Source organism: Ceratotherium simum, chromosome 36, assembly GCF_057802395.1.
Source record: "Ceratotherium simum simum isolate JZ-2026a chromosome 36, ASM5780239v1, whole genome shotgun sequence".
NCBI lineage: Eukaryota > Metazoa > Chordata > Mammalia > Perissodactyla > Rhinocerotidae > Ceratotherium > Ceratotherium simum.
This window is the reverse complement of record NC_141935.1, coordinates 20,872,127-20,891,478: the sequence shown is the minus strand read 5'-3', so window position 1 is coordinate 20,891,478 and position 19,352 is coordinate 20,872,127. Positions and strand designations below refer to the sequence as shown.

General features: G+C 39.1%; 1 protein-coding gene and 1 pseudogene across 6 annotated transcripts in view; both read left to right on the top strand.

The window, feature by feature from the left end:
- The first annotated feature begins 806 nt into the window (after nt 1–806).
- On the top strand, nt 807–1,205 carry LOC147912357 (putative G antigen family E member 3 pseudogene; annotated as a pseudogene).
- A 454-nt stretch (nt 1,206–1,659) lies between these two features.
- The window catches only part of TAF1A (TATA-box binding protein associated factor, RNA polymerase I subunit A), a 33,340-nt gene continuing 15,647 nt past the window's right edge, over nt 1,660–19,352 (top strand). For 2 of the 6 annotated variants that reach the window (XM_087424376.1, XM_087424371.1), the window contains exons 1-5: nt 1,660–1,771; nt 2,918–3,050; nt 6,695–6,864; nt 11,208–11,321; nt 16,020–16,218. In XM_087424376.1, coding sequence (XP_087280502.1) covers nt 1,742–1,771; nt 2,918–3,050; nt 6,695–6,864; nt 11,208–11,321; nt 16,020–16,218 — 646 coding nt within the window. In that variant the 5' untranslated portion in view covers nt 1,660–1,741. Of the gene's footprint in view, nt 1,772–2,305; nt 2,377–2,866; nt 3,051–6,694; nt 6,865–11,207; nt 11,322–16,019; nt 16,219–19,352 lie in introns of all 6 variants that reach the window. The other 4 variants (XM_087424374.1, XM_087424373.1, XM_087424372.1 and 1 more) reach the window with 4 other exon arrangements.

Below are 19,352 nucleotides of genomic sequence, written 5' to 3'. Positions count from 1 at the left end.
AAGCTTATGGCTGTTATTTTGTGTGTGTGTCCTCCTGGACATTATCATTTAGGTCAGCCTTGCCTGTGGAATTAGAGTACAGGCTTGAGTGAGGCCAAGGACTTATGACACAAGGAGCAGCCAAAGGAATTTTTCCTGCAAGCCCATAGCTACTGCATAGTATTTATCAAGACAACATAGAATCAAGTATTTGCAGCATTTTAAGGAGTCGCTGTACAAACTTTTATTAGACCCTTTAATCTCCTCTACAACACTCTGATTCTGCTCAAATGGTTCACTTTCAGGGTAGGGGAAATCCAAAGATTCATGTGGGAGCCTGTGCCATTATTTGCGCAGCCTTATTTACGAACAAAATTCTTGTAATGACTTTAAGCTGTTTCCCTTTAACTTTACCTACTTAGTCCTAGTTCTATTCTCTGATTCTATGAAAAAATAGTCTTACCCTTCTTTCACAGATCAACCCCACAAATTTTGGAGATACATATTATGTTCGCATGTGTCTCTGCTTTCCCAGGATCATCTTTCCTAGACCTCCTCAACTTGCCCTCATTTCACATTTAATCATCTTACTTTCGACTCCTATTTCACAGAAGTTTGGCAATTCCTTACGAAAAGTCACCCCACACGGATCCACGGAACCATCCCCCGAGAAGGAAAAAGGTATGCTTGTCCAAATTTTGGGCAGGCAGTCAGAGTCACTTAAATTCAAAGCTAGCTTTTCTTCTGTGCCAGTAGCTGTGCCAGGGGAGGTCATGTTCCTGCCATCTTGATTCTTTCTCGCTGGCTGAAACTCAGCCATGGGAAATATGAGTTGGCATGTAAGAACAAGATCCAAAGCTGCAGGAAGAAAAGATGGTCGAGAGTCTTCTCAGCCAGTTGAACCTGTGGTTGCTCAGCAGCCCAGTGATGAACAACCTCAACTAGAGGAACCACCAACTAAGAGTCAGGATATTATACCCGCTCAGGACATTGATGATGAAGGAGCACTTTCAGTTCACGGGCCTGATGTGGAAACTGATCAACAGGAACTGACCCTGTTGAAGACTGTGGATGAGCCTGGAGAAGGTCCTGATGTCAAGGAAGAGATTCTACCACATCTAGAGCCCATTAAAATGCCAGAAGCAGGTAAAGAACAACCACAAATTTGCAAGCATGCTGTCCTCACGGTGGAAATTTGAGTGTTAATCTCTGAATAAAGTTTTACAACTTTCTTCAAATAAAAAAAATTCAAAGCTAAAACTTTAATAAAAGAGAAAAAACATTTCAAGGAAGCAGTTAGGCTATGTAACGATTTATCTTGTCAGGACCGCTAGCCACGCCTCCGAGGCTCGCGCAGTGCAACCGTGAGCCAAGCAGGAACGGAAAGGTCATCGTACAGTGAATTACTCGGGTAAAGTGACATTCTGCTTTTTTGACCATTCCTCTCTTCCAGGTGCCCTCACTCCCATCTTCATTTGCAGTTAAACTCTCCTATTTTGCGGCTGCGACAGACTAAGTCACAAACCTGGAGCCATCCCAAAGCGAGGGCGACAGTCAACGGTCACTTCCGGGTCACTTCCGGGGTCGAGGCGCGGACAGCCACGCCTCCACCGCGGAAGGAGGAGTTAGGGGCGGGGCTGCGTCTGCGCACCGCAGGGACGCCCGAGGCAGATTTTTGCGCATGCTCACGGGAAGCGCTCGCTAACTTCGCTTCCGGGGAAGGGTTCCTCACGTTGCTTCTGGAGTCGGGATATAGAGTTTAATGTCACAGAAGAGCTCCGGCTTTAGGCAGGTAAGTGCATTCACAGTGGAACGGGAAGGGCTGTGCTAGGATTCACCTGTGTTCCTTCTGCTATCTTCTCCTGATGCTCTGAAACCTCGAGGTCCGAGAACGGGGCAGAAGGGTTGGAGAAGCTTTGGTTACCGTGGCAACCGCGTGACATCAATTTAGTCTTTGCGACTTTGGGAAGGGAGAGCTCCTTATGGAACGACGTCTTAAAATACATGTGGGTCGGTTGCAGATTCAGGTGTTATTTCAAGCCCACGCTCCTAACCCTAGCATTTGATTTTAAAAGGTTTACGTGGCTGTAATGTGGAGAAGCAAAATTCGACGCAGGGTAACCAGAGAGAAAGCTAAAGCAGTAATCTAGACCCAGTTTGAAGGTGTCCTGAACTGGGGTAGTGACGTAGGATTGCGGAGAAGAGGGGAGACTGGAGAAGTGCTAGCAGGTAGTATCAGCAGGGCCTCGTAATCCATTGGATATGGGGCCCTGAGTATCTGGAGGATCAAGTCCAGACTCAGCTTGGAAAACGGCTGTCTTTCTAGATTCCTTTCCCGCCGTCAGTTCTGCCTTCTGCCGCCTCCACCACGCAGACCCCAGACTCTATTCATGCCAGGTAGTTTCGTGTTCTAGTTCCTATAATATTGTCCTCTCCTTTCTTGTGACGGTGGACCAGGTCACATAATTTCACTAATCTCTCAGTTTTTTCCACATGAAAATGGAAGAAAATAATAGTACTTTCCTTAGGATTTCTGTAAGGATTAAATTAGATAATTTATATGCCTGGTGTGTAGAACAGCCCCAATAAATGTTAACTCCTATTATTATTATTGGACTTACTTGTCCTATTATTTTGTTTATGCGTCATTTTGCTGTTTCTTCCTCTAGACTTGAGTATTTTTTTAATTAAAAGGTTAGTATCTATCTTTGTATGTTCTTGAAATATAATAGTAGTTAAGTTTTTTTTTTTTTGAATGGATCATTATTTTTGGCTGTAGCTGACATAATTAAATTGGTTTTTTTCTTCGAGGGAACTACTAGGTACAGTTAATTTTGTTAATCAAATGATATTTATTAGGTAAAAAGATGGTTTTTTTTTCCTGTAGAACTCAGAAGCCTGTGGATTAAGATGTACAGAGAGTAATTGATATTCTCAGTTTGGAATAGGTATGAGTGATTTCAGTGAAGAATTGATAAAGTCTGTAACAGAGGATGACCGGCAGGAAACCTGTGAGCTCTCCGGTACAGGAATGCAACTTCCTTGGCTCCAAAAGCATATAGAAACTGTGGGTAAGTAAAATAACATATAACCGTTTTAACTTTAACGCGCGGAGATGATGAGATTCAGTATGGTTACAAAAATGAATAACTAAGCTGGTTCAGTTTTCAAGATAGGAATATATGAGGTTTTTTTTAGGCTGTAAGCAAAAAAGAAATCATAAAAATATGCTTCTTTTTTTTCAGAATTCTTCTCCTTTGAATTAAGAACAGATAGTCTGTATTATGGTAGATACACATTCTTTTTTCCAGCAGTACTTACTGAGCACTTATGTCCCTGGCATTGGCTAAATATTTGAGATACATGGATGAAGAAGATATGGTCTCTGCCATTGAGGAGTACATACCTAGGAGGTGTTTTCAAGAAGTTTCTGTTGAACTGCATTGAAATAATTCCTAATAGAATTCATGTATAATATGTTTCAAAAAAAGAATATTTTCCCCCATTTTCATCTAATGTAAATAGAAGCAAGTTTTTCTGTGGGATCAACTCCCTATCTGAATATATAAAAGAAGCAGTTATCTGTATGTTGGCATTTTGGGTGGTGTAGTCCTAGGAATACATTTGAACCAGCACTTTTCTTATTAGCCTCAAATACATCTTCTTAGTCTAGCCTTCTTTCCCCTTGACTGAGATTCCTTGGCTCCTAGAATTTAGCTCCTTTATCTTCTTCTTTTAACTAAGTATCATCTCATTTTATTATCTCAGTAAATTAATCCTCAGTAAATCTATGTGCTAGGCCATTTTGGAGATGAGGAAACTGAATCTCAGCGAAGTTAAACTCTAAATCTTGGTACCAGGAGTCAAACCCAGGTCTATCTGATCTCAAAGGCTGAACTTTTAGTGACTGCGATATATAAAAAAATGGGATAATATATATAAAATGCCTAGCACAGAGCCTTGTGCGTAGTGAGTGTTGAAAAAATAATGATTTCTTTCTTCTCTTCTCATTTTATTTTTGCTATATTAATGCACATGGTTTAAGCCAGGTTTGAATGGATTGTACTTTAGAGAGAATAGTACTTCACCCCTTGTAGGGAAGTAGTAATCTAAAGTTCCTGCTAGTTAAGGCATCCCTGGGCTTGTTTCTGTCACCAGTGTCTACAGAGAGCTTGAGTCAGTCCAGAAGCAAATAGGTTAAAGACCAGAATTTACGTGCTTAGGAGTGTTTTGTAGATTATGGATAGCCTGTTAAACTCCAAATACTTTATGCCTGCAATGAGAAGATAGTTGCAGGTAATACTGGCATTGTAGTGATAATTAACCATAATAGGAAAACACAATTGCCTAACAATTATTTATTTTTTAGTTTGATAGATACCTTTTGGCATTTGGAAGGATGTGCCCCCTAGAATAAAAACTTTGAAGACATGAGCGAGTTGGGAATCAAGCTGTATGTTGAGTACCTAGAATAGTGCTTGGTGCATGGTAGTGCTCAAAAAATATTTGAGACTGACCGACGAGTTTCCAGATTCTTTCAAGGACATTAGAAATTAGGTTTATGACACCGTCTTTATTGTATTTCATTCCATCAAAATGTATTTTCCAGGGGCTGGCCCGGTGTCGTAGCGGTTGAGTTTGCACGCTCCGCCTTGGTGGCCCAGGGTTCACAGGTTCGGATCCTGGGCTCGGACTGACGCAATGCTTATCAAGCCATGCTGTGGCAGGCGTCCTGCGTATAAAGTAGAGGAAGATGGGCATGGATATGAGCTCAGGGCTGATCTTCCTCACACACAAAAAACTGTATTTTCCTTGACAATTATTATTCTTAAAGTTTATCAGCAACAAATAAGATTATCTTTTGCTCACAAAAAGATGACATGAGAGATATTCCTGAGGTAACAAGGCTGAGTTGGAAGACAGGAGGGGAATTTTCCTAGGATTTAGGTATGGTAGTCTAAATTTGATTTCCCGAGTGAGCTGTGAAAACTTGAGGGGTAGAAGGGAGTTTGGCGTGAGATTAGTTTTCCTTTAGGTGAATAAACAAGGTTTTAAGTGAGAGATATTTTGTCTGGTGTTGCTGCTGATCCTGGGAGCTTGGGTGTAGATTTTGTTAAATGCAGTTTCTGATTCAGAGAGCTGATTTCTAATCAGCTCCCTGGTGACACTAAGCTGCTGGTTCCAGGACCACACTGAGTAGCAGGCATCAGGATCCCCAGGGGATTTGTTTGCACGTTAAAAAAGTTTGAGAAGCACTAGTCTAGAGCAATAGTCCTCTACCTTTTTTTTTTTTTGGAAAATTAGGTACAACCTTGCACTGTTTTAAGATGCCATCTAAAAATTGTCTCCGAAGTTTGATAGTTGCAAAAGATATAATTTCCAGCATATGTTGGCATTTTTAAATAAAATTATTATATTACTTCAAAAAATATATCTGGTGGAATTTAAATAACATAGGGATGTGATACTTTTTATCATTCATTTAAAAATATTTATGAAAAAGCTTTTAATAGATGGAAATTTTATGTTGTGCCTTTTTCTCTTATACTTTTATTCTTGCAGTAAAAGTATGTATCTACTTTTAATTATTTGTTATTAGTATCCTATAAAGTTTTAAGTATCAAAATTTCTTCTGGATTGAGTCATTATAATTAATAGTTGTACACAGCTGGTCAAAACAATTCAAGTATTAAAAGTAGTGTTAGAATTTAAGTATTTAAGTAAATTTTTATTGCTTTTTATCTAAATAGAATAGATAAAGCTGTCACTTTTATCCAATTATTTCATATATCTGTGGATGAATATTATGTATTTCTAGAAGGAGAAAAGATTTAGCTTCAGTTCTATTACATTTTGTTTTATTTATTTATTTATTTTTTTTTTTTTTTTAAAGATTTTATTTATTTTATTTTTTCCCCCCAAAGCCCCAGTGGGTAGTTGTATGTCGTAGCTGCACATCCTTCTAGTTGCTGTATGTGGGACTCGGCCTCAGGATGAACGGAGAAGTGGTGCCTCGATGCGCACCCGGGATCCGAACCCGGGCCACCAGCATCGCAGCGCGCGCACTTAACCACCAAGCCACAGGGCCGGCCCTACATTTTGTTTTAAATGATGTAAATTCTGAGAAACCTGAGTCACATAAGTAAGTAGATGGCAATGGATGGAGTTTAATTATAGCAGTGTATCAGGTCTTTGAACTCCTGAATTATTCATGAAAAAATTACATGGTGATCTATTATAAAAAATCATTAGAGGGGGCCAGCCCCGTGGCATAGTGGTTAAGTGCGCACGCTCCGCTGCTAGTGGCCTGGGTTCGGATCCCGGGCGCGCACTGACGCACTGCTTGTCAAGCCATGCTGTGGCGGCGTCCCACATAAAGTGGAGGAAGGTGGGCACAGATGTTAGCCCAGGGCCGGTCTTCCTCAGCAAAAAGAGGAGGATTGGCATGGATGTTAGCTCAGGGCTGATCTTCCTCACAAAATAAATAAATTTAAATAAATAAATAAATAAATAAAAATTATTGGATCCGTCTACAGTTTTGATAAGTAAAGACTTGTTTTGTTTCAGGTGAAGCTGGCTTTGATATTGGGGATGGACTGGGTTAAGTAATACCTTCCATTCTACTTGTTAAAACTTCTGCTTATCAGAAATAAGTTTTTTGAATTGTTGAATTGGAGTCGCTGTGGGTAAAGACTCTTCTTTTTAACCTTTGTAGATACTGGAGGAAAAAAGGAGAAGGATTTTGCTCAGACAACAAGTGCTTGTTTAAGTTTTATCCAAGAAGCTCTGCTGAAGCACCAGTGGCAGCAAGCTGCAGAGTACATGCACAGTTATTTGCAGATCCTGGAAGATTCAGATAGCTACAAACGGCAGGCTGCGCCTGAGGTGAGTCAAGTGTGCGTCTGCTGGAAGAGATTACAGATATCTGGCAGTTCCTGCCTCTTGAGCTCCACCCAGAACAGCTTTCGCAGGATCTCACATTGATTTTCCTAAAAGCTACTAAAAGAAGTTTTGGGTGGAGAGTTTATATTGGGACATTTTTTACGTACTTTTTTTACTTATTATGATTTTAAAGGAGACTAAAAATAGTTTTAATTCTCAGATTCCCCAATATTCGTTCATTCATTCCACTAATTCTTCCTTCTTTTTGTCTGTCATTATTTTCCCCTCTCTATAGGACATTTCCTATCATCATACAAACATGTTATTTCTTTCATCTTAAAATCGTCTCTTGACCCCCGCTTCCTCCACAGGTTGTGCCGCATTTTTCTACTCTCCCTTTCAGCACAACTGCTTGAAAGAGTGTGTATCCCTGTTCTCTCCAGACCCTCTCCAGTTAGGCTCCCCCCACCCCACATCACCATTTCTTTTTTTTTGTTTTTTTGTGGGGAAGATCAGCCCTGAGCTAACATCCATGCTAATCGTCCTCTTTTTGCTGAGGAAGACCAGCTCTGAGCTAACATCTATTGCCAGTGCTCCTCCTTTTTTTTTTCCCCAAAGCCCCAGTAGATAGTTGTGTATCGTAGTTGCACATCCTTCTAGTTGCTGTATGTGGGACGCGGCCTCAGCATGGTGGGAGAAGTGGTGCGTTGGTGCGCGCCCGGGATCCGAACCTAGGCCGCCAGTAGCAGAGTGTGCGCACTTAACCGCTAAGCCACGGGGCCGGCCCGCTACCACATCACCATTTCTACCAATTTGTTTTGTCAAGGTCGACAGTGATTTCCATGTTGCTAAATCCAGTGGCCATTTCTCAGTGCTCATCCAACTTGATCTGTTAGCAGTGTTTAACGTAATAGATCATTCCCTCCTGTTTGATAAGCTTTCTTCATCTGGCTTCCAAGACGCTGCACTCTCCCTCCATTTTCTCTCCTGCCTCCTTGGACACTGCTCGGTCTCCTTTTCTGACTGTTCTTCTTCCTGGCCTTTTGACTTGGGCCCCAGAACTCAGTCCTTAGTCCTCTTCATTATCTGAACTCACTCTTGATGACTCATTCAGTTTCATAGCCTTAAATTTAGTCTATATGCTGGCGATTCCCAGTTGTCTATGTATGGCCCTGACATCTCTCTTCATGTCCAGATGCCTATATCCAGTTGTCTACTCCCCATCACCACATGTATATCTAATGGTCATATCATACTAACATATCTAAAACAGATCTTCTGGGCTGGCCCAGTAGCATAGTGGTTAAGTTCGCGTGCTCTGCTTTGGCGGCCCGGGGTTCGTGGGTTTGGATCCTGGATACGGACCTACACACCGCTCTTCAGGCCATGCTGTGGCAGCGTCCCACATACAAAAAATAGAGGAAGATGGGCACAGATATTAGCTCAGAGATAATCTTCCTCAAGCAAAAAGAGGAAGATTGGCAAAGATGTTAGTTCAGGGCCAATCTTCCTCACCAAAAAAAAAAAAAAAAAGAGGAAAAAAAAGTAAAATGGATCTTCTGATCTTCCCTGTCAAACCTAATTTTCCTCATCTCAGATGATGGTCACTTTATGTATCTAATTGCTAGGGCCAAACTCTGCAGTTATCTTTCTTTTATACCCCATATCCAACCTGTCAGAAAATCCTGTTGGCTATTATTTCAAAATACACCTACAGTCTGAGTGCTTCTCACCAACTCCATTGCTGCACCTTGATCCAAGCCACTATCACCTCACTTAGATGACTGCCCTCCTCCCCCCTAGTCTGTTCTCAACAACCAAAGTGATCCTTTTTTAAAAAAAAATTTTTATTGATATATAATTAACACACCATACAGTTCATCCATTTAAATTGTACAGTTCAGTGTTTTTTTGTATATTCACAGAGATGTGCAGCCATTACCACAGTGTAAATTTAGGACAGTTTTGTCTCCTCAAAAGGAGACCCTGTTCACTTGCAGTCACTCCCTGTTCATCCCCACAGCCTCCAGCCCCTGGCAACCATGAATCTACTTTCTATTCTGGACATTTTGTGTAAGTGGAATTGTATAATATATGACATTTGTGAATGACTTCTTTCACTGAACATAGTGTTTTCAAGGTTTATCCATGTTGTAGCTTGTATTAGTACTTTATTCCTTTTTATTGCAAAATACTATTCCATTCTATGGATATATCACATTTTATGAAACCATTCATTAGTTGTCTGACATTTGGGTTGTTTCCACTTTTTGGTTATTATGAATAAATGCTGCTGTGAACATACACGTACAAGTTTTTGTGGGGGTGTTTGTTGTAATTTCTCTTGGGTGTATACCTAGGAGTGGGACTGCTGGGTCATATGGTAAGTGTGTTAAACCTCATAGGCTGTTTTCCAAAGTGGCTGCACCATTACTTTCTCACCAGCAATATATATGAGGGTTCCAATTTCTCCACATCCTTTGCAACATTTGTTATTGTCTGTCTGTTTGATTATAGCCCTCCTAGTGGTTGTGAAGTGGTATCTCATCATGGTTTTGATTTGCATTTCCTTAATGACTAATGATGTAGTCTGATCCTTTTAAAGCATAAGTCAGATCATATCACTCCTCTGCTGAAAACACTGTAATGGCTTCCAGTTCCACTCAAAGTAAAAGCCAAAGTCCTTCTGATTGCCAGCAAGTTCTGTGTGATCTGCTCACTCCCTTTCTTTCTTCAACCTCTCTGACCTCATCTGCTATTATTCTCCCACTTCTGTTTTCTTCTCCAGCCTCACTGCCTCCTTGCTCATTCTTGAACAGGCCAGATACACTCCTGCCTGATTGCCTGTGCCTTAGCTATTTCCTTTACTTGGAAAAGTCTTTCTTCAGATATCACTATGGCTACCTTCCTTCAAGTCACATTTTCAGAGATGCCTACCATGACTACTTACCATTGCAGCTGCACACCACACCTCTCCCCTCTTCAACTGGCACCCCTGATCCCCTTATCCTGCTCCATCCCATAATACTTGCCAACTTAATTATTAGCTTTCTTGGTTATTGTCTGTCTCACTGCAAGAGAACGTTAATTCCATGAGGGCAGGGTCCTAGAACAGTGCCTGGCGTATACCGTTAGATTTGTTCAGTAAAGACAGTTTATCCACAAATAACTTCACAAGAATATCTCAGATAGCTTTTACTAATATAGTAACCATTGCATCAGTTAGGTAACTCATAGAACCAAAAAAATCTGAAAAAAAAAATTTAATTATTGATTGAAACTTTAGTTTAAGGGCTAAAGTTATATACATCTGTAGAACACTGGGCAAATTACAGGCTCTTTTGGTCCAGAATTTGTTTTGTAAAATTAAGGAATTGAGTCAGTGGTATACAGACACTTCTTTGGCTCTATTTGAATTATCTAGGGCTTTTGTTGAAAATACAGTTTCCTGTCTCCACTCCAGTCCTACTGAATCAGAGTCTGAATTCCTAGAATATTTATTTTTAGCAGGTGTCCCAGGTACTTCTAGATTTAAGAACAACTGTGATAGATAATTCCCGAGTTTTCTTTAAGCTCCAAAATACTGCGATTTGGTATTCTACAAATGAAGTCTTGATCTCTCTTTCTGAGTTAGAAAGATGAGTGTTGTTATTATGCCAAACAACCAATAGATATCTTTATAGAAAGAACTGATTTAAAATTTGCTTACATTTACTTGAAGGTCAGTATTATTGAAGTACCTTAAATTAGGGTAATTGAAATAGAGATTTGCTCCCATGAAAAATAAGAGCTCCAAATTCTGTCATCAAAGTCTTGGTGCTCTGGGGAGAAAATATTTTTATTAAAATTTGTTTGTAGCTGATGAAAATTCTTAAATTGGAGTTCTATAAATAGAGTCAGTAGTTGTAGAGCTTAATGTGATCTCAGGAAACGTGTAGTCCATTGCTCTCATTTTGTGGATAATAAAGAGGCTGAGAGCAGTGAAGAAGTCAGTATTAATAGAACTCAAGTTTTCTGACTTTAATATTCTTCCTCCCATACTAATTAAAATTTTTGTCTTCAATATGTATCTTAACTGCCTATGTTCTTTGGACTACTAACTTAAAATTGACACTGATATAGTTATCTGGTATTTTAATTTAATTGATAGAAAAGATTTTACCACATAAGATAACAGTATTAGTTTCACTGGGTGAAGTATAGTAAAATGTTAACAGTAGTAGTATCTAGGAAAAGGAATTATAGGTTGTTTTTTAATGTTGTAATCAGAAAAAAATAGCTTTCTTAGGCAGAAATTGGTTAAGGCAAGGATTTTACATTTTTGTTAGTCATTTCTGTTTTGACAGATTATTTGGAAGCTCGGAAGTGAAATTCTGTATTATCATCCCAAAAGCAATGTGGAGATGTTCAATACCTTTGCTGACCGGATGAAAAATATTGGCGTTATGAACTACTTAAAGGTGAGATTGTAGGCTTTGTGGATTTACATTTGCAGAGTTCGTTTTTGTACATTGCTTGTCTCTGTGATAAGGTAGGTGATGATGGAAAAGGCATGGAAGAAGGGTAAGACACCTGGATAAATAAGAGAAAGTGAGATTATACAGTATTCATCTGTCTGACTTATTTCAGTGAGCATAATGTCCTCAAGGTCCATCCATGTTGTTGAAAATGGCAAGATTTCCTTGTTTTTTTATGACCGAATAATATTCCATTTTGTACATATGTATGTGTGTGTATGTGTTTGTATGTGTGTATATATATATCACATTTTCTTTATGCATTCATCTGTTGATGGACACAAGTTGTTTCCATGTCTTGGCCATTGTGAATAATGCTGCAGTAAACACGGGAGTGCAAATATCTATTTGAGATAATGTTTTCGTGTTTCAACATATACCCAGAAGTGGGATTGCTAGACCATCTGGTGGTTCTATTTTTAATTTTTTGGGGAACTTCCATACTGTTTCCCATAGTGGCTGTACTAACTTATATTCCCATCAACAGTGTACAAGGGTCCCATTTTCTCCACATCTTCACCAGCATTTATTATCTCTTGTCTTTTTGATAATAGCCATTCTAACAGATGTGAGATGATATCTCATTGTGGTTTTGATTTGCGTTTCCCTAATGGGTAGTGATGTTGAACACCTTTTCACGTACTTGGTGGCCATTTGTGTCTTCTTTGGAAGAATGTCTATTCAAGTCCTCTGCCCATTTTTTAATTGGGTTTTTTTTTTTTTTTTTTGTGAGGACGATTAGCCCTGAGCTAACATCTGATGCCAATCCTCCTCTTTTTTACTGAGGAAGATTGGTCCTGGGCTAACATCTGTGCCCATCTTCCTCCACTTTATATGGGACACCGCCGCAGAATGGCCTGACAAGCAGTGTGTCGGTGCGCGCCCGGGATTGGAACCTGCGAACCCTGGGCCACTGAAGCAGAGTGCGCACACTTAACTGCTATGCAGTTTTTTTTTTTTTAAAAAAATACGGGCTGGCCCTAATTGGGTTTTTTTTTGCACGAGTTTCTCTTATATTTTGGATATTAACCGCATATCAGATATATGACTTGCAAATATTTTTTCCCATTCCATAGGCTGCCTTTTCATTTTGTTGATTGTTTCTGTTGCTGTGCAGAAGCTTTTTAGTTTGATGCGGTCCCGCTTGTTGATTTTTGCTTTTGTTGCTCGTGCTTTTGGTGTTATACCCAAAAAAATCATTGCCAAGACCGATGTCAAGGAGCTTTTTGCCTGTGTTTTCTTCTAGGAGTTTTACAGTTTTAGGTCTTACGTTTAAGTCCTTAATTCATTTTGAGTTAATTTTTGTGAGATAGGGGTGTAAGATAGGGGTCCAGTTTTGTTCTTTTGCCTGTGAATATCCAGTTTTCCCAACACTGTTTATTGAAGAGACTGTCCTTTTCCCATTGGATATTCTTGGCTCCCTTGCCAAATATTAGTTGATGATATATGCATAGGTTTATTTCTGGGCTCTCTATTCTATTCCATTGGTCTATGTGTCTGTTTTTATACTAGTACCATACTGTTTTGATTACTATAGCTTTGTAATATAGCTTGAAATCAGGAAGTGTGATGCCTCCAGCTTTGTTCTTTCTCAAGATTGTTTTGCCTATTGGGAGTCTTTTGTGGTTTCATGCAAATTTTAGGAATGTTTTTTCTATTTCTGTGAAAAATGCCGTTGGAATTTTGATGGGATTGCATTAAATCTAGAGATGGCTTTGGGTAGTATGGGCATTTTAACAATATTCACTCTTCTGATCCATGTGTGAAAATGTTTTAATCTTCCTAATGTGTAGGTGGAACTTCCTCTCCAAATTTATGTGTCCTTTAATATCTTATCCAAAAGGCTTGAGACGTTTCCAAAATGGCCCTGGGCTAACATTGTGCCCGTCTTCCTCCACTTTATGTGGGATGCCGCCACAGCATGGCCTGACAAGCGGTGCGTCAGTGCGCGCCCGGGATCCGAACCCAGGCCGCCAGCAGCGGAGCACGCACACTTAACCACTACGCTACGGGGCCGGCCCCCTACAATAAAGTTTTTAAATGCTTTGCTTTTAATTTTTTTCAGTGTCTTTAAATAAAGGTTTATTGGAACACAGCCACAGCCATTCATTTCCATATTGGTACTAGCTGCTTTTAGCATGACAAATGACAGAATTGAGTAGTTGTGACAGAGACATAAGGCCTGTAAAGCCTAAAATATTTACTCTGTGGTTCTTTTTTTGTTTTGTTCTTACTTTTTCTAGTTTCCAAATTTTCTTTATTATGGAAAAATATATATAACATAAAATATGCTATTTTAACCATTTTTAATTGTACAATTCAGTGGCAATTGTACAAAGTGTTGTGCAACCATCACCGGTATTAATTAACTAATTACAAAGTGTTGTGCAACCATCACCAGTATTTCTAAAACTTTTCCATCACCTCAAACAGAAACTTTGTTCCCATTAAGCAATTACTCCTCATTCCCTCCTCCTCCAAGCTCCTGGGAGCCTCTTATCTTTTTTCTGTCTCTGTGAGTCTACCTATTATAGATATTTCATGTAAGTGGAATCATATATTTGTCTTTTGTTTTGGTTTATTTCACTTAGCATAATGTTTTCAATATTTATCTGTGTGGTGGTATGTATCAGAACTTCATCCCTTTTTATGGCTGAGTAATATTCTATTGTATGTGTGTATCACATTTTGTTTATCCATTCATCTGTTGTTGGGTTGTTTCCACCTTTTGGCTGTTGTGAATAATGCTGCAGTGACCATTGGTGTACAAGTATCTGTTTGAGTCCTTGTTTCAATTCCTTTGGGTATATACCTAGGAGTAGAATTGCTGGGTCATGTTTATATATATAAACATATATATATATATGTATATATAAACATATAATTCTGTGTTTAACTTTTTAAGGAATCACCAAACTGTTTTCTACATTGGCTCTACCATTTTGCACTCCCACTGCTTCCTAATTTTGACAAAAGATTTTCCTCAGTTTCAGATTCTTTTTAGATCTAGTGGATTAATTTAGGAAGAAATATCCTGAGTTTCTACTTATGTGCCAGGCACCCTCTTATGATCTTATTCTCTGGTATACGGGGTATACTATGAGTAGAAATTAAATGGAAGCAGCTTATGGTTCCGTTTAAGGAAGAACTTTCTAATTGAACATTTGGAAAAGGAGTGGCCTGTCTTGGTGATGTGTGCTCCCCTTCTCTTCTTGCAGGAGGTAACTGGATGGCTATTGGATTAGGGAGGGAGAGTAGAGTGTTAACTACGTTATTGGGTAGGTCCTTTTGAGCTCATAGAATCTATTCAGTTGAAGTGAAGAAACCTGAGAGGAACCTTATTTCACACTCCAGAGTCTGAGGGTGATAATTAGGATAGGCAATAAAATATTTTCTTCTTGTTTATAATTTTAAAAACACTTACTGCTATTTTCCAGGTTATGTGCTAGAAGTGTTTCTTGCAGTAGAGGGAGACAGGCGTGTAAATGGAATAAGTTATTATGGGTACCATAATAATGCAACATACAGTGAGAAGACAAAGGAGAAAATGGTCTGCTCTCGGGAATTGGAGAGGGCTGGGATTGAATGAGTAAAGGAATCTAGAAAAGAAACAAAGCGATGCTTGAGATGGGTCTGAGAAAGCGAGTGGGTGTTCTCTAGGCATACTGGGGGCAAGGGTAGTCTGGCATGGCAGGGGGTGCTCAAGAGCTCGATAGCCCTGTAGCCAGTGCTTTAGTTACTCTCAAAATCACTTGGGTAGAAGCCAGGGGAAGTAGTCTGGGCCCTCCCTGTGTGCCGTACCTAAGGAGCTTAGATTTCATTCTGTTGGCAGTGGGAGCCCTTGAAGGATTTTACACAGTGGTTAACAAGATGAGATTTCTTTGGCAGCCACGTGCAGATGGATTGTAGGGGGGCAGGACCAGAGAGACCAGTTGAGAAATTATTGCAATAGTCTGTGATGGAGGCCTTGAACTCTATGGTCTGACTCTACTCGTATGATTAACTGTATTCCCATTATTCTCCTCCTTAGTGTCCCCGCCTACTTATAGTGCTCATTCTTTGTGTAATTATTCTTATTTCTTCTTCTGTATCAGGGATTCACTTACCTTTCCATCTGAACTGATGCCATTCTTCAAAACACTTTATTAAGATGTTTTCTCTGGGCTTATATAACATGTATAAAATAATGTATTGGTTACTTGCTATGGGCCAAACTAGGCGTTAGGTGGTATGCAAATATTATCTCATTTAATCCTCGTAACTCTCTTTTGAAGGGTTAATAATAATTGTTCTATATAACAGGTGAGACTCTCAGAGGCTAAGATCCTCAGGTTTATGTAGCTTTTAATTAGCATCTGAGCCAGGACTCTCTGTCTTCAAAGCCCCTGTTCTTTTCATTAGATCACACTGTCTTCTGTTTGTAAGTTTATATGACTTAGCTCTCATTTACATAGTGTTAATTGTCTCATGTACCTTTCCTCTTTGCTAGATTGAAATTTTTGATGACAGGGATGATGATGTTACATCATTTGTGGCCTACCAAGGTCTTAGCCCAGCATGTATCATATATTCACCGAGCTTTTTGACTAATGGTTACTAATGACCTATATGTCCTTGGGCTTTTTCTTATCATTGTTGCAGATCTCCTTACAACATGCATTATACCTTCTGCATCATGGAATGCTTGAGGACGCCAACAGAAATCTCAGCCAGGCCGAGACGTGGAGATACGGTGAAAAGTCGTCTTCCCAGGAAGTCTTAATCAACCTTATTCAGGCCTATAAAGGGCTTTTGCAGTATTATGCTTGGTCTAAAAAGAAGAGGGAATTGTCTCAGCTTGGTGAGTGAATATGACTGAACTTTGTCTGATGGTGATGAGACTGACTCAGAGGGACAGAAAGGATGTGAAAGAATCACCTGATTCCCCTGCTTCCCAGCCTGGCTTTATCCAGATAGTACAGAGAACAGACATTTCTGTTGATGGAAAATTCTTGATCGTTCTTTATAATATTTCTGATATATCAAAAAACTTTTCTGACATAAATTAGATATTCATAAATTAAGTTCATGACCATTTTAGATTTGTTTCTTTTTTAAATATGATTTCCAGGAAAGGTTACACAGTTTTCTTCGGTAGGCATTATTACATATAATAAAGAAACAATGTTGTAGTGTTTAGTGTTTAGAATGGAGTTTAATTTGTTTTATAGGGTTGTTTCTCAGAATAGTAATATGTTTAAAGAACAGGGCAAGATAAAGTTGTTTCATTTCTGTCCAAAGGTCATAACAATTGGCTTGTTACTGACCACACCCAGGAATCTACCGTGTGTCTTTACTCTTCAAACTGATTCCCCTCCCTTCCTTTCAGTGGTGATGTCCTCTTGTCTTGTCCGCAGACTTGTGTTCTTTGGAGCTGTATGATTCTCTGCACTTTTCTTTTCCTTGTATAGTTTTTCTCTGTAACTTCTCTAAGATTAATCCCTTTCTGTTTCCACATCCTCCATCCAAATCTCAGTCCCGGTATTGATCACGTCATATGTGGTAAGCAGTGTTTCCATATTATCCTTATGGGATAAGTAGTATTTCCTTGGTCTCTGGGCATGTAAGTTCACTAATCCCAAAATTCTTTGCCCTCTTTCTGTCTCTGATCTCTTCCAAGACAGTTCTGTCTTCATTGTGATCATCTTGGAAGGTCTTGGTGCAGTCTCCTCATCTAGAATGCCATTTACTCTTCCAGACTCATTAGATCCCTCATTCTTAGACCTTAAACCTAATGTATCAGCCGCATGTTCAGCTATATCATTTGGCTCTTCATCTTTTACTTTTAATTATTCTAAGTTTTTTCTTGTGTATTTTATGTTGTATCTCCTTGTCTAGACTAATCAATCTTTTGAGGTCACATATCTATTCTCTATTTCTTTTGTTAACCTTGCCATAATGCCTGCTGTGATATTTCTTTTAAAAAAGACTTGCTGATATTAATTGATTAGGTGAGTTTTCAAGTCAATATTTACTTTTCTTCTTACACGTGGTTAGGGAGAACTTGAGCAAATATTTGATGATTAAAGCAGTTGGAACATGGCATTTACACTGTCTCTCCCATGGATGCTGATTCGGGACCCTTCTGCAGCTGACACTTTGTTCTGTAGCAAGAAGAGATGAAGCTGGGGTACTATGTGGAGCTCTTTAGATGATCTTTAACCTAAATGTCTATTTAAAATTTTATTTATTTATTTTTTTCCCCCAAAGCCCCAGTAGATAGTTGTATGTCATAGCTGCACATCCTTCTAGTTGCTGTATGTGGGACGCGGCCTCAGCATGGCTGGAGAAGTGGTGCGTCGGTGCGCGGCCAGGATCCGAACCCAGGCCGCCAGCAGCGGAGCACGCACACTTAACCACTAAGCCACGGGGCTGGCCCTAAATGTCTGTTTAATGAGAAAAAACATTAGGACTAGTTCTCTATAACCAGACTCATGAGAACATAACACATGACCTTGTACTCAGATGTCCTGGGATTTTTCCTTACTGCTGTGACCTGTCCTGCTTGGCTTTGATGCACTTGGTGACTGGGAACCCCCTTCCATAGTAAATTCACACTCAACCTGTACTTAGGGGTCTGCCTTTTTTTCTTTTAAAAAAAAATTTGTGTATCATTTCTTACCTACTTTCCTCTTATCATCTTATTTCCAAGACCGTATCGATATTTATTCACTTGATCCACTGGGAAGAGAATACCAATCCCTCTTTTTTGGGAGGCTGCTTTTTTGGCCAAAAAGTAGCATTGGTTCCAAAAATTATTTTGTGCTTCTCTTAGCTGTTGCTTTTGAAAGACTGAGTAACTTTCCTTTTAAACCTTAAAGACTGTGAAATATAACCACAGTCGTGCGCCACATAACAACGTTTCCATCAATGACAAACCGCATGTGGGATGGTGGGAATAAGATTAATGCCCTACAGCCTAGGAGTGTAGTAGGCTATGCCATCTAGGTTTGTCATACACTCTATGATATTCACATAACAATGATATTGCCTAATGATGCATTTCTCAGAACGTATCCCTGTTCGTTAGGTAATGCATGACTGTATAACTGTATACAAAAAAAGTGTATAAAACAAATGTGTTATAGAATGAATAATTAGAAAACAAATATCCATGTAACTACCACCCAGATTAAGGAACAAAACATTGCTGTCACCCTAAAAGTTCCCCATGTGTGCTTTCCTGATCACAGTTTCTCCCATTCCATCTCAAGAAAACCATTGTCCTGACTTGAATGGTAATCACTTCCTTGCTTTTTAAAATACTTTTACCGCTCAAGTATGCATCTTTAAACAAAGTATTTTAGTTTCGCCTATATCTGAATGTCATATTTGGATTCCTACTGTATATATTCTTTTGGGTCTTGCATAGTTTGATCATTGTTAGTTTTAAAATGCATCCATATAGTTGAATTAGCTCTAGTTCATTTTTATTGTTGTAAAACATTTCATTGTATGATATTCACACAATTTATTTATTCCTTCTTATATATTGATAGTCATTTAGATTATTAATAGTTTTGGGCTATTATAAATAATGCTGCTTTGAACTTCTTGTGTGTACTGGTACACATAAGCATGACTTTCTAGGAGTGGAATTGTTCTCATAGAGTATGTGCATCTTCAGCTCTAGTATATCATAGGCTGAATTCTTTCCAAAGTGGTTACCAATTTTTATTCCACTAGTAGTCTGATTAGGGTTTTCCTTTGTATTCTTCTCAATGTTTGTTTTTGTCAGATTTTTCATATCACCCAATTTGTTGGGTCTAGTGATCTCTTTTTTTTTTTTAAATGACAGCTTTATTGAGAATTGAGATATAATTCTCGATATGATTCACCCACTTAAAGTGTACAATTCAGTGCTTTGTAGTATATTCATAGAGTTGTGCGTCCTTTACCATAATCAATTTGAGAACATTTTCGTCACCCGGAAAA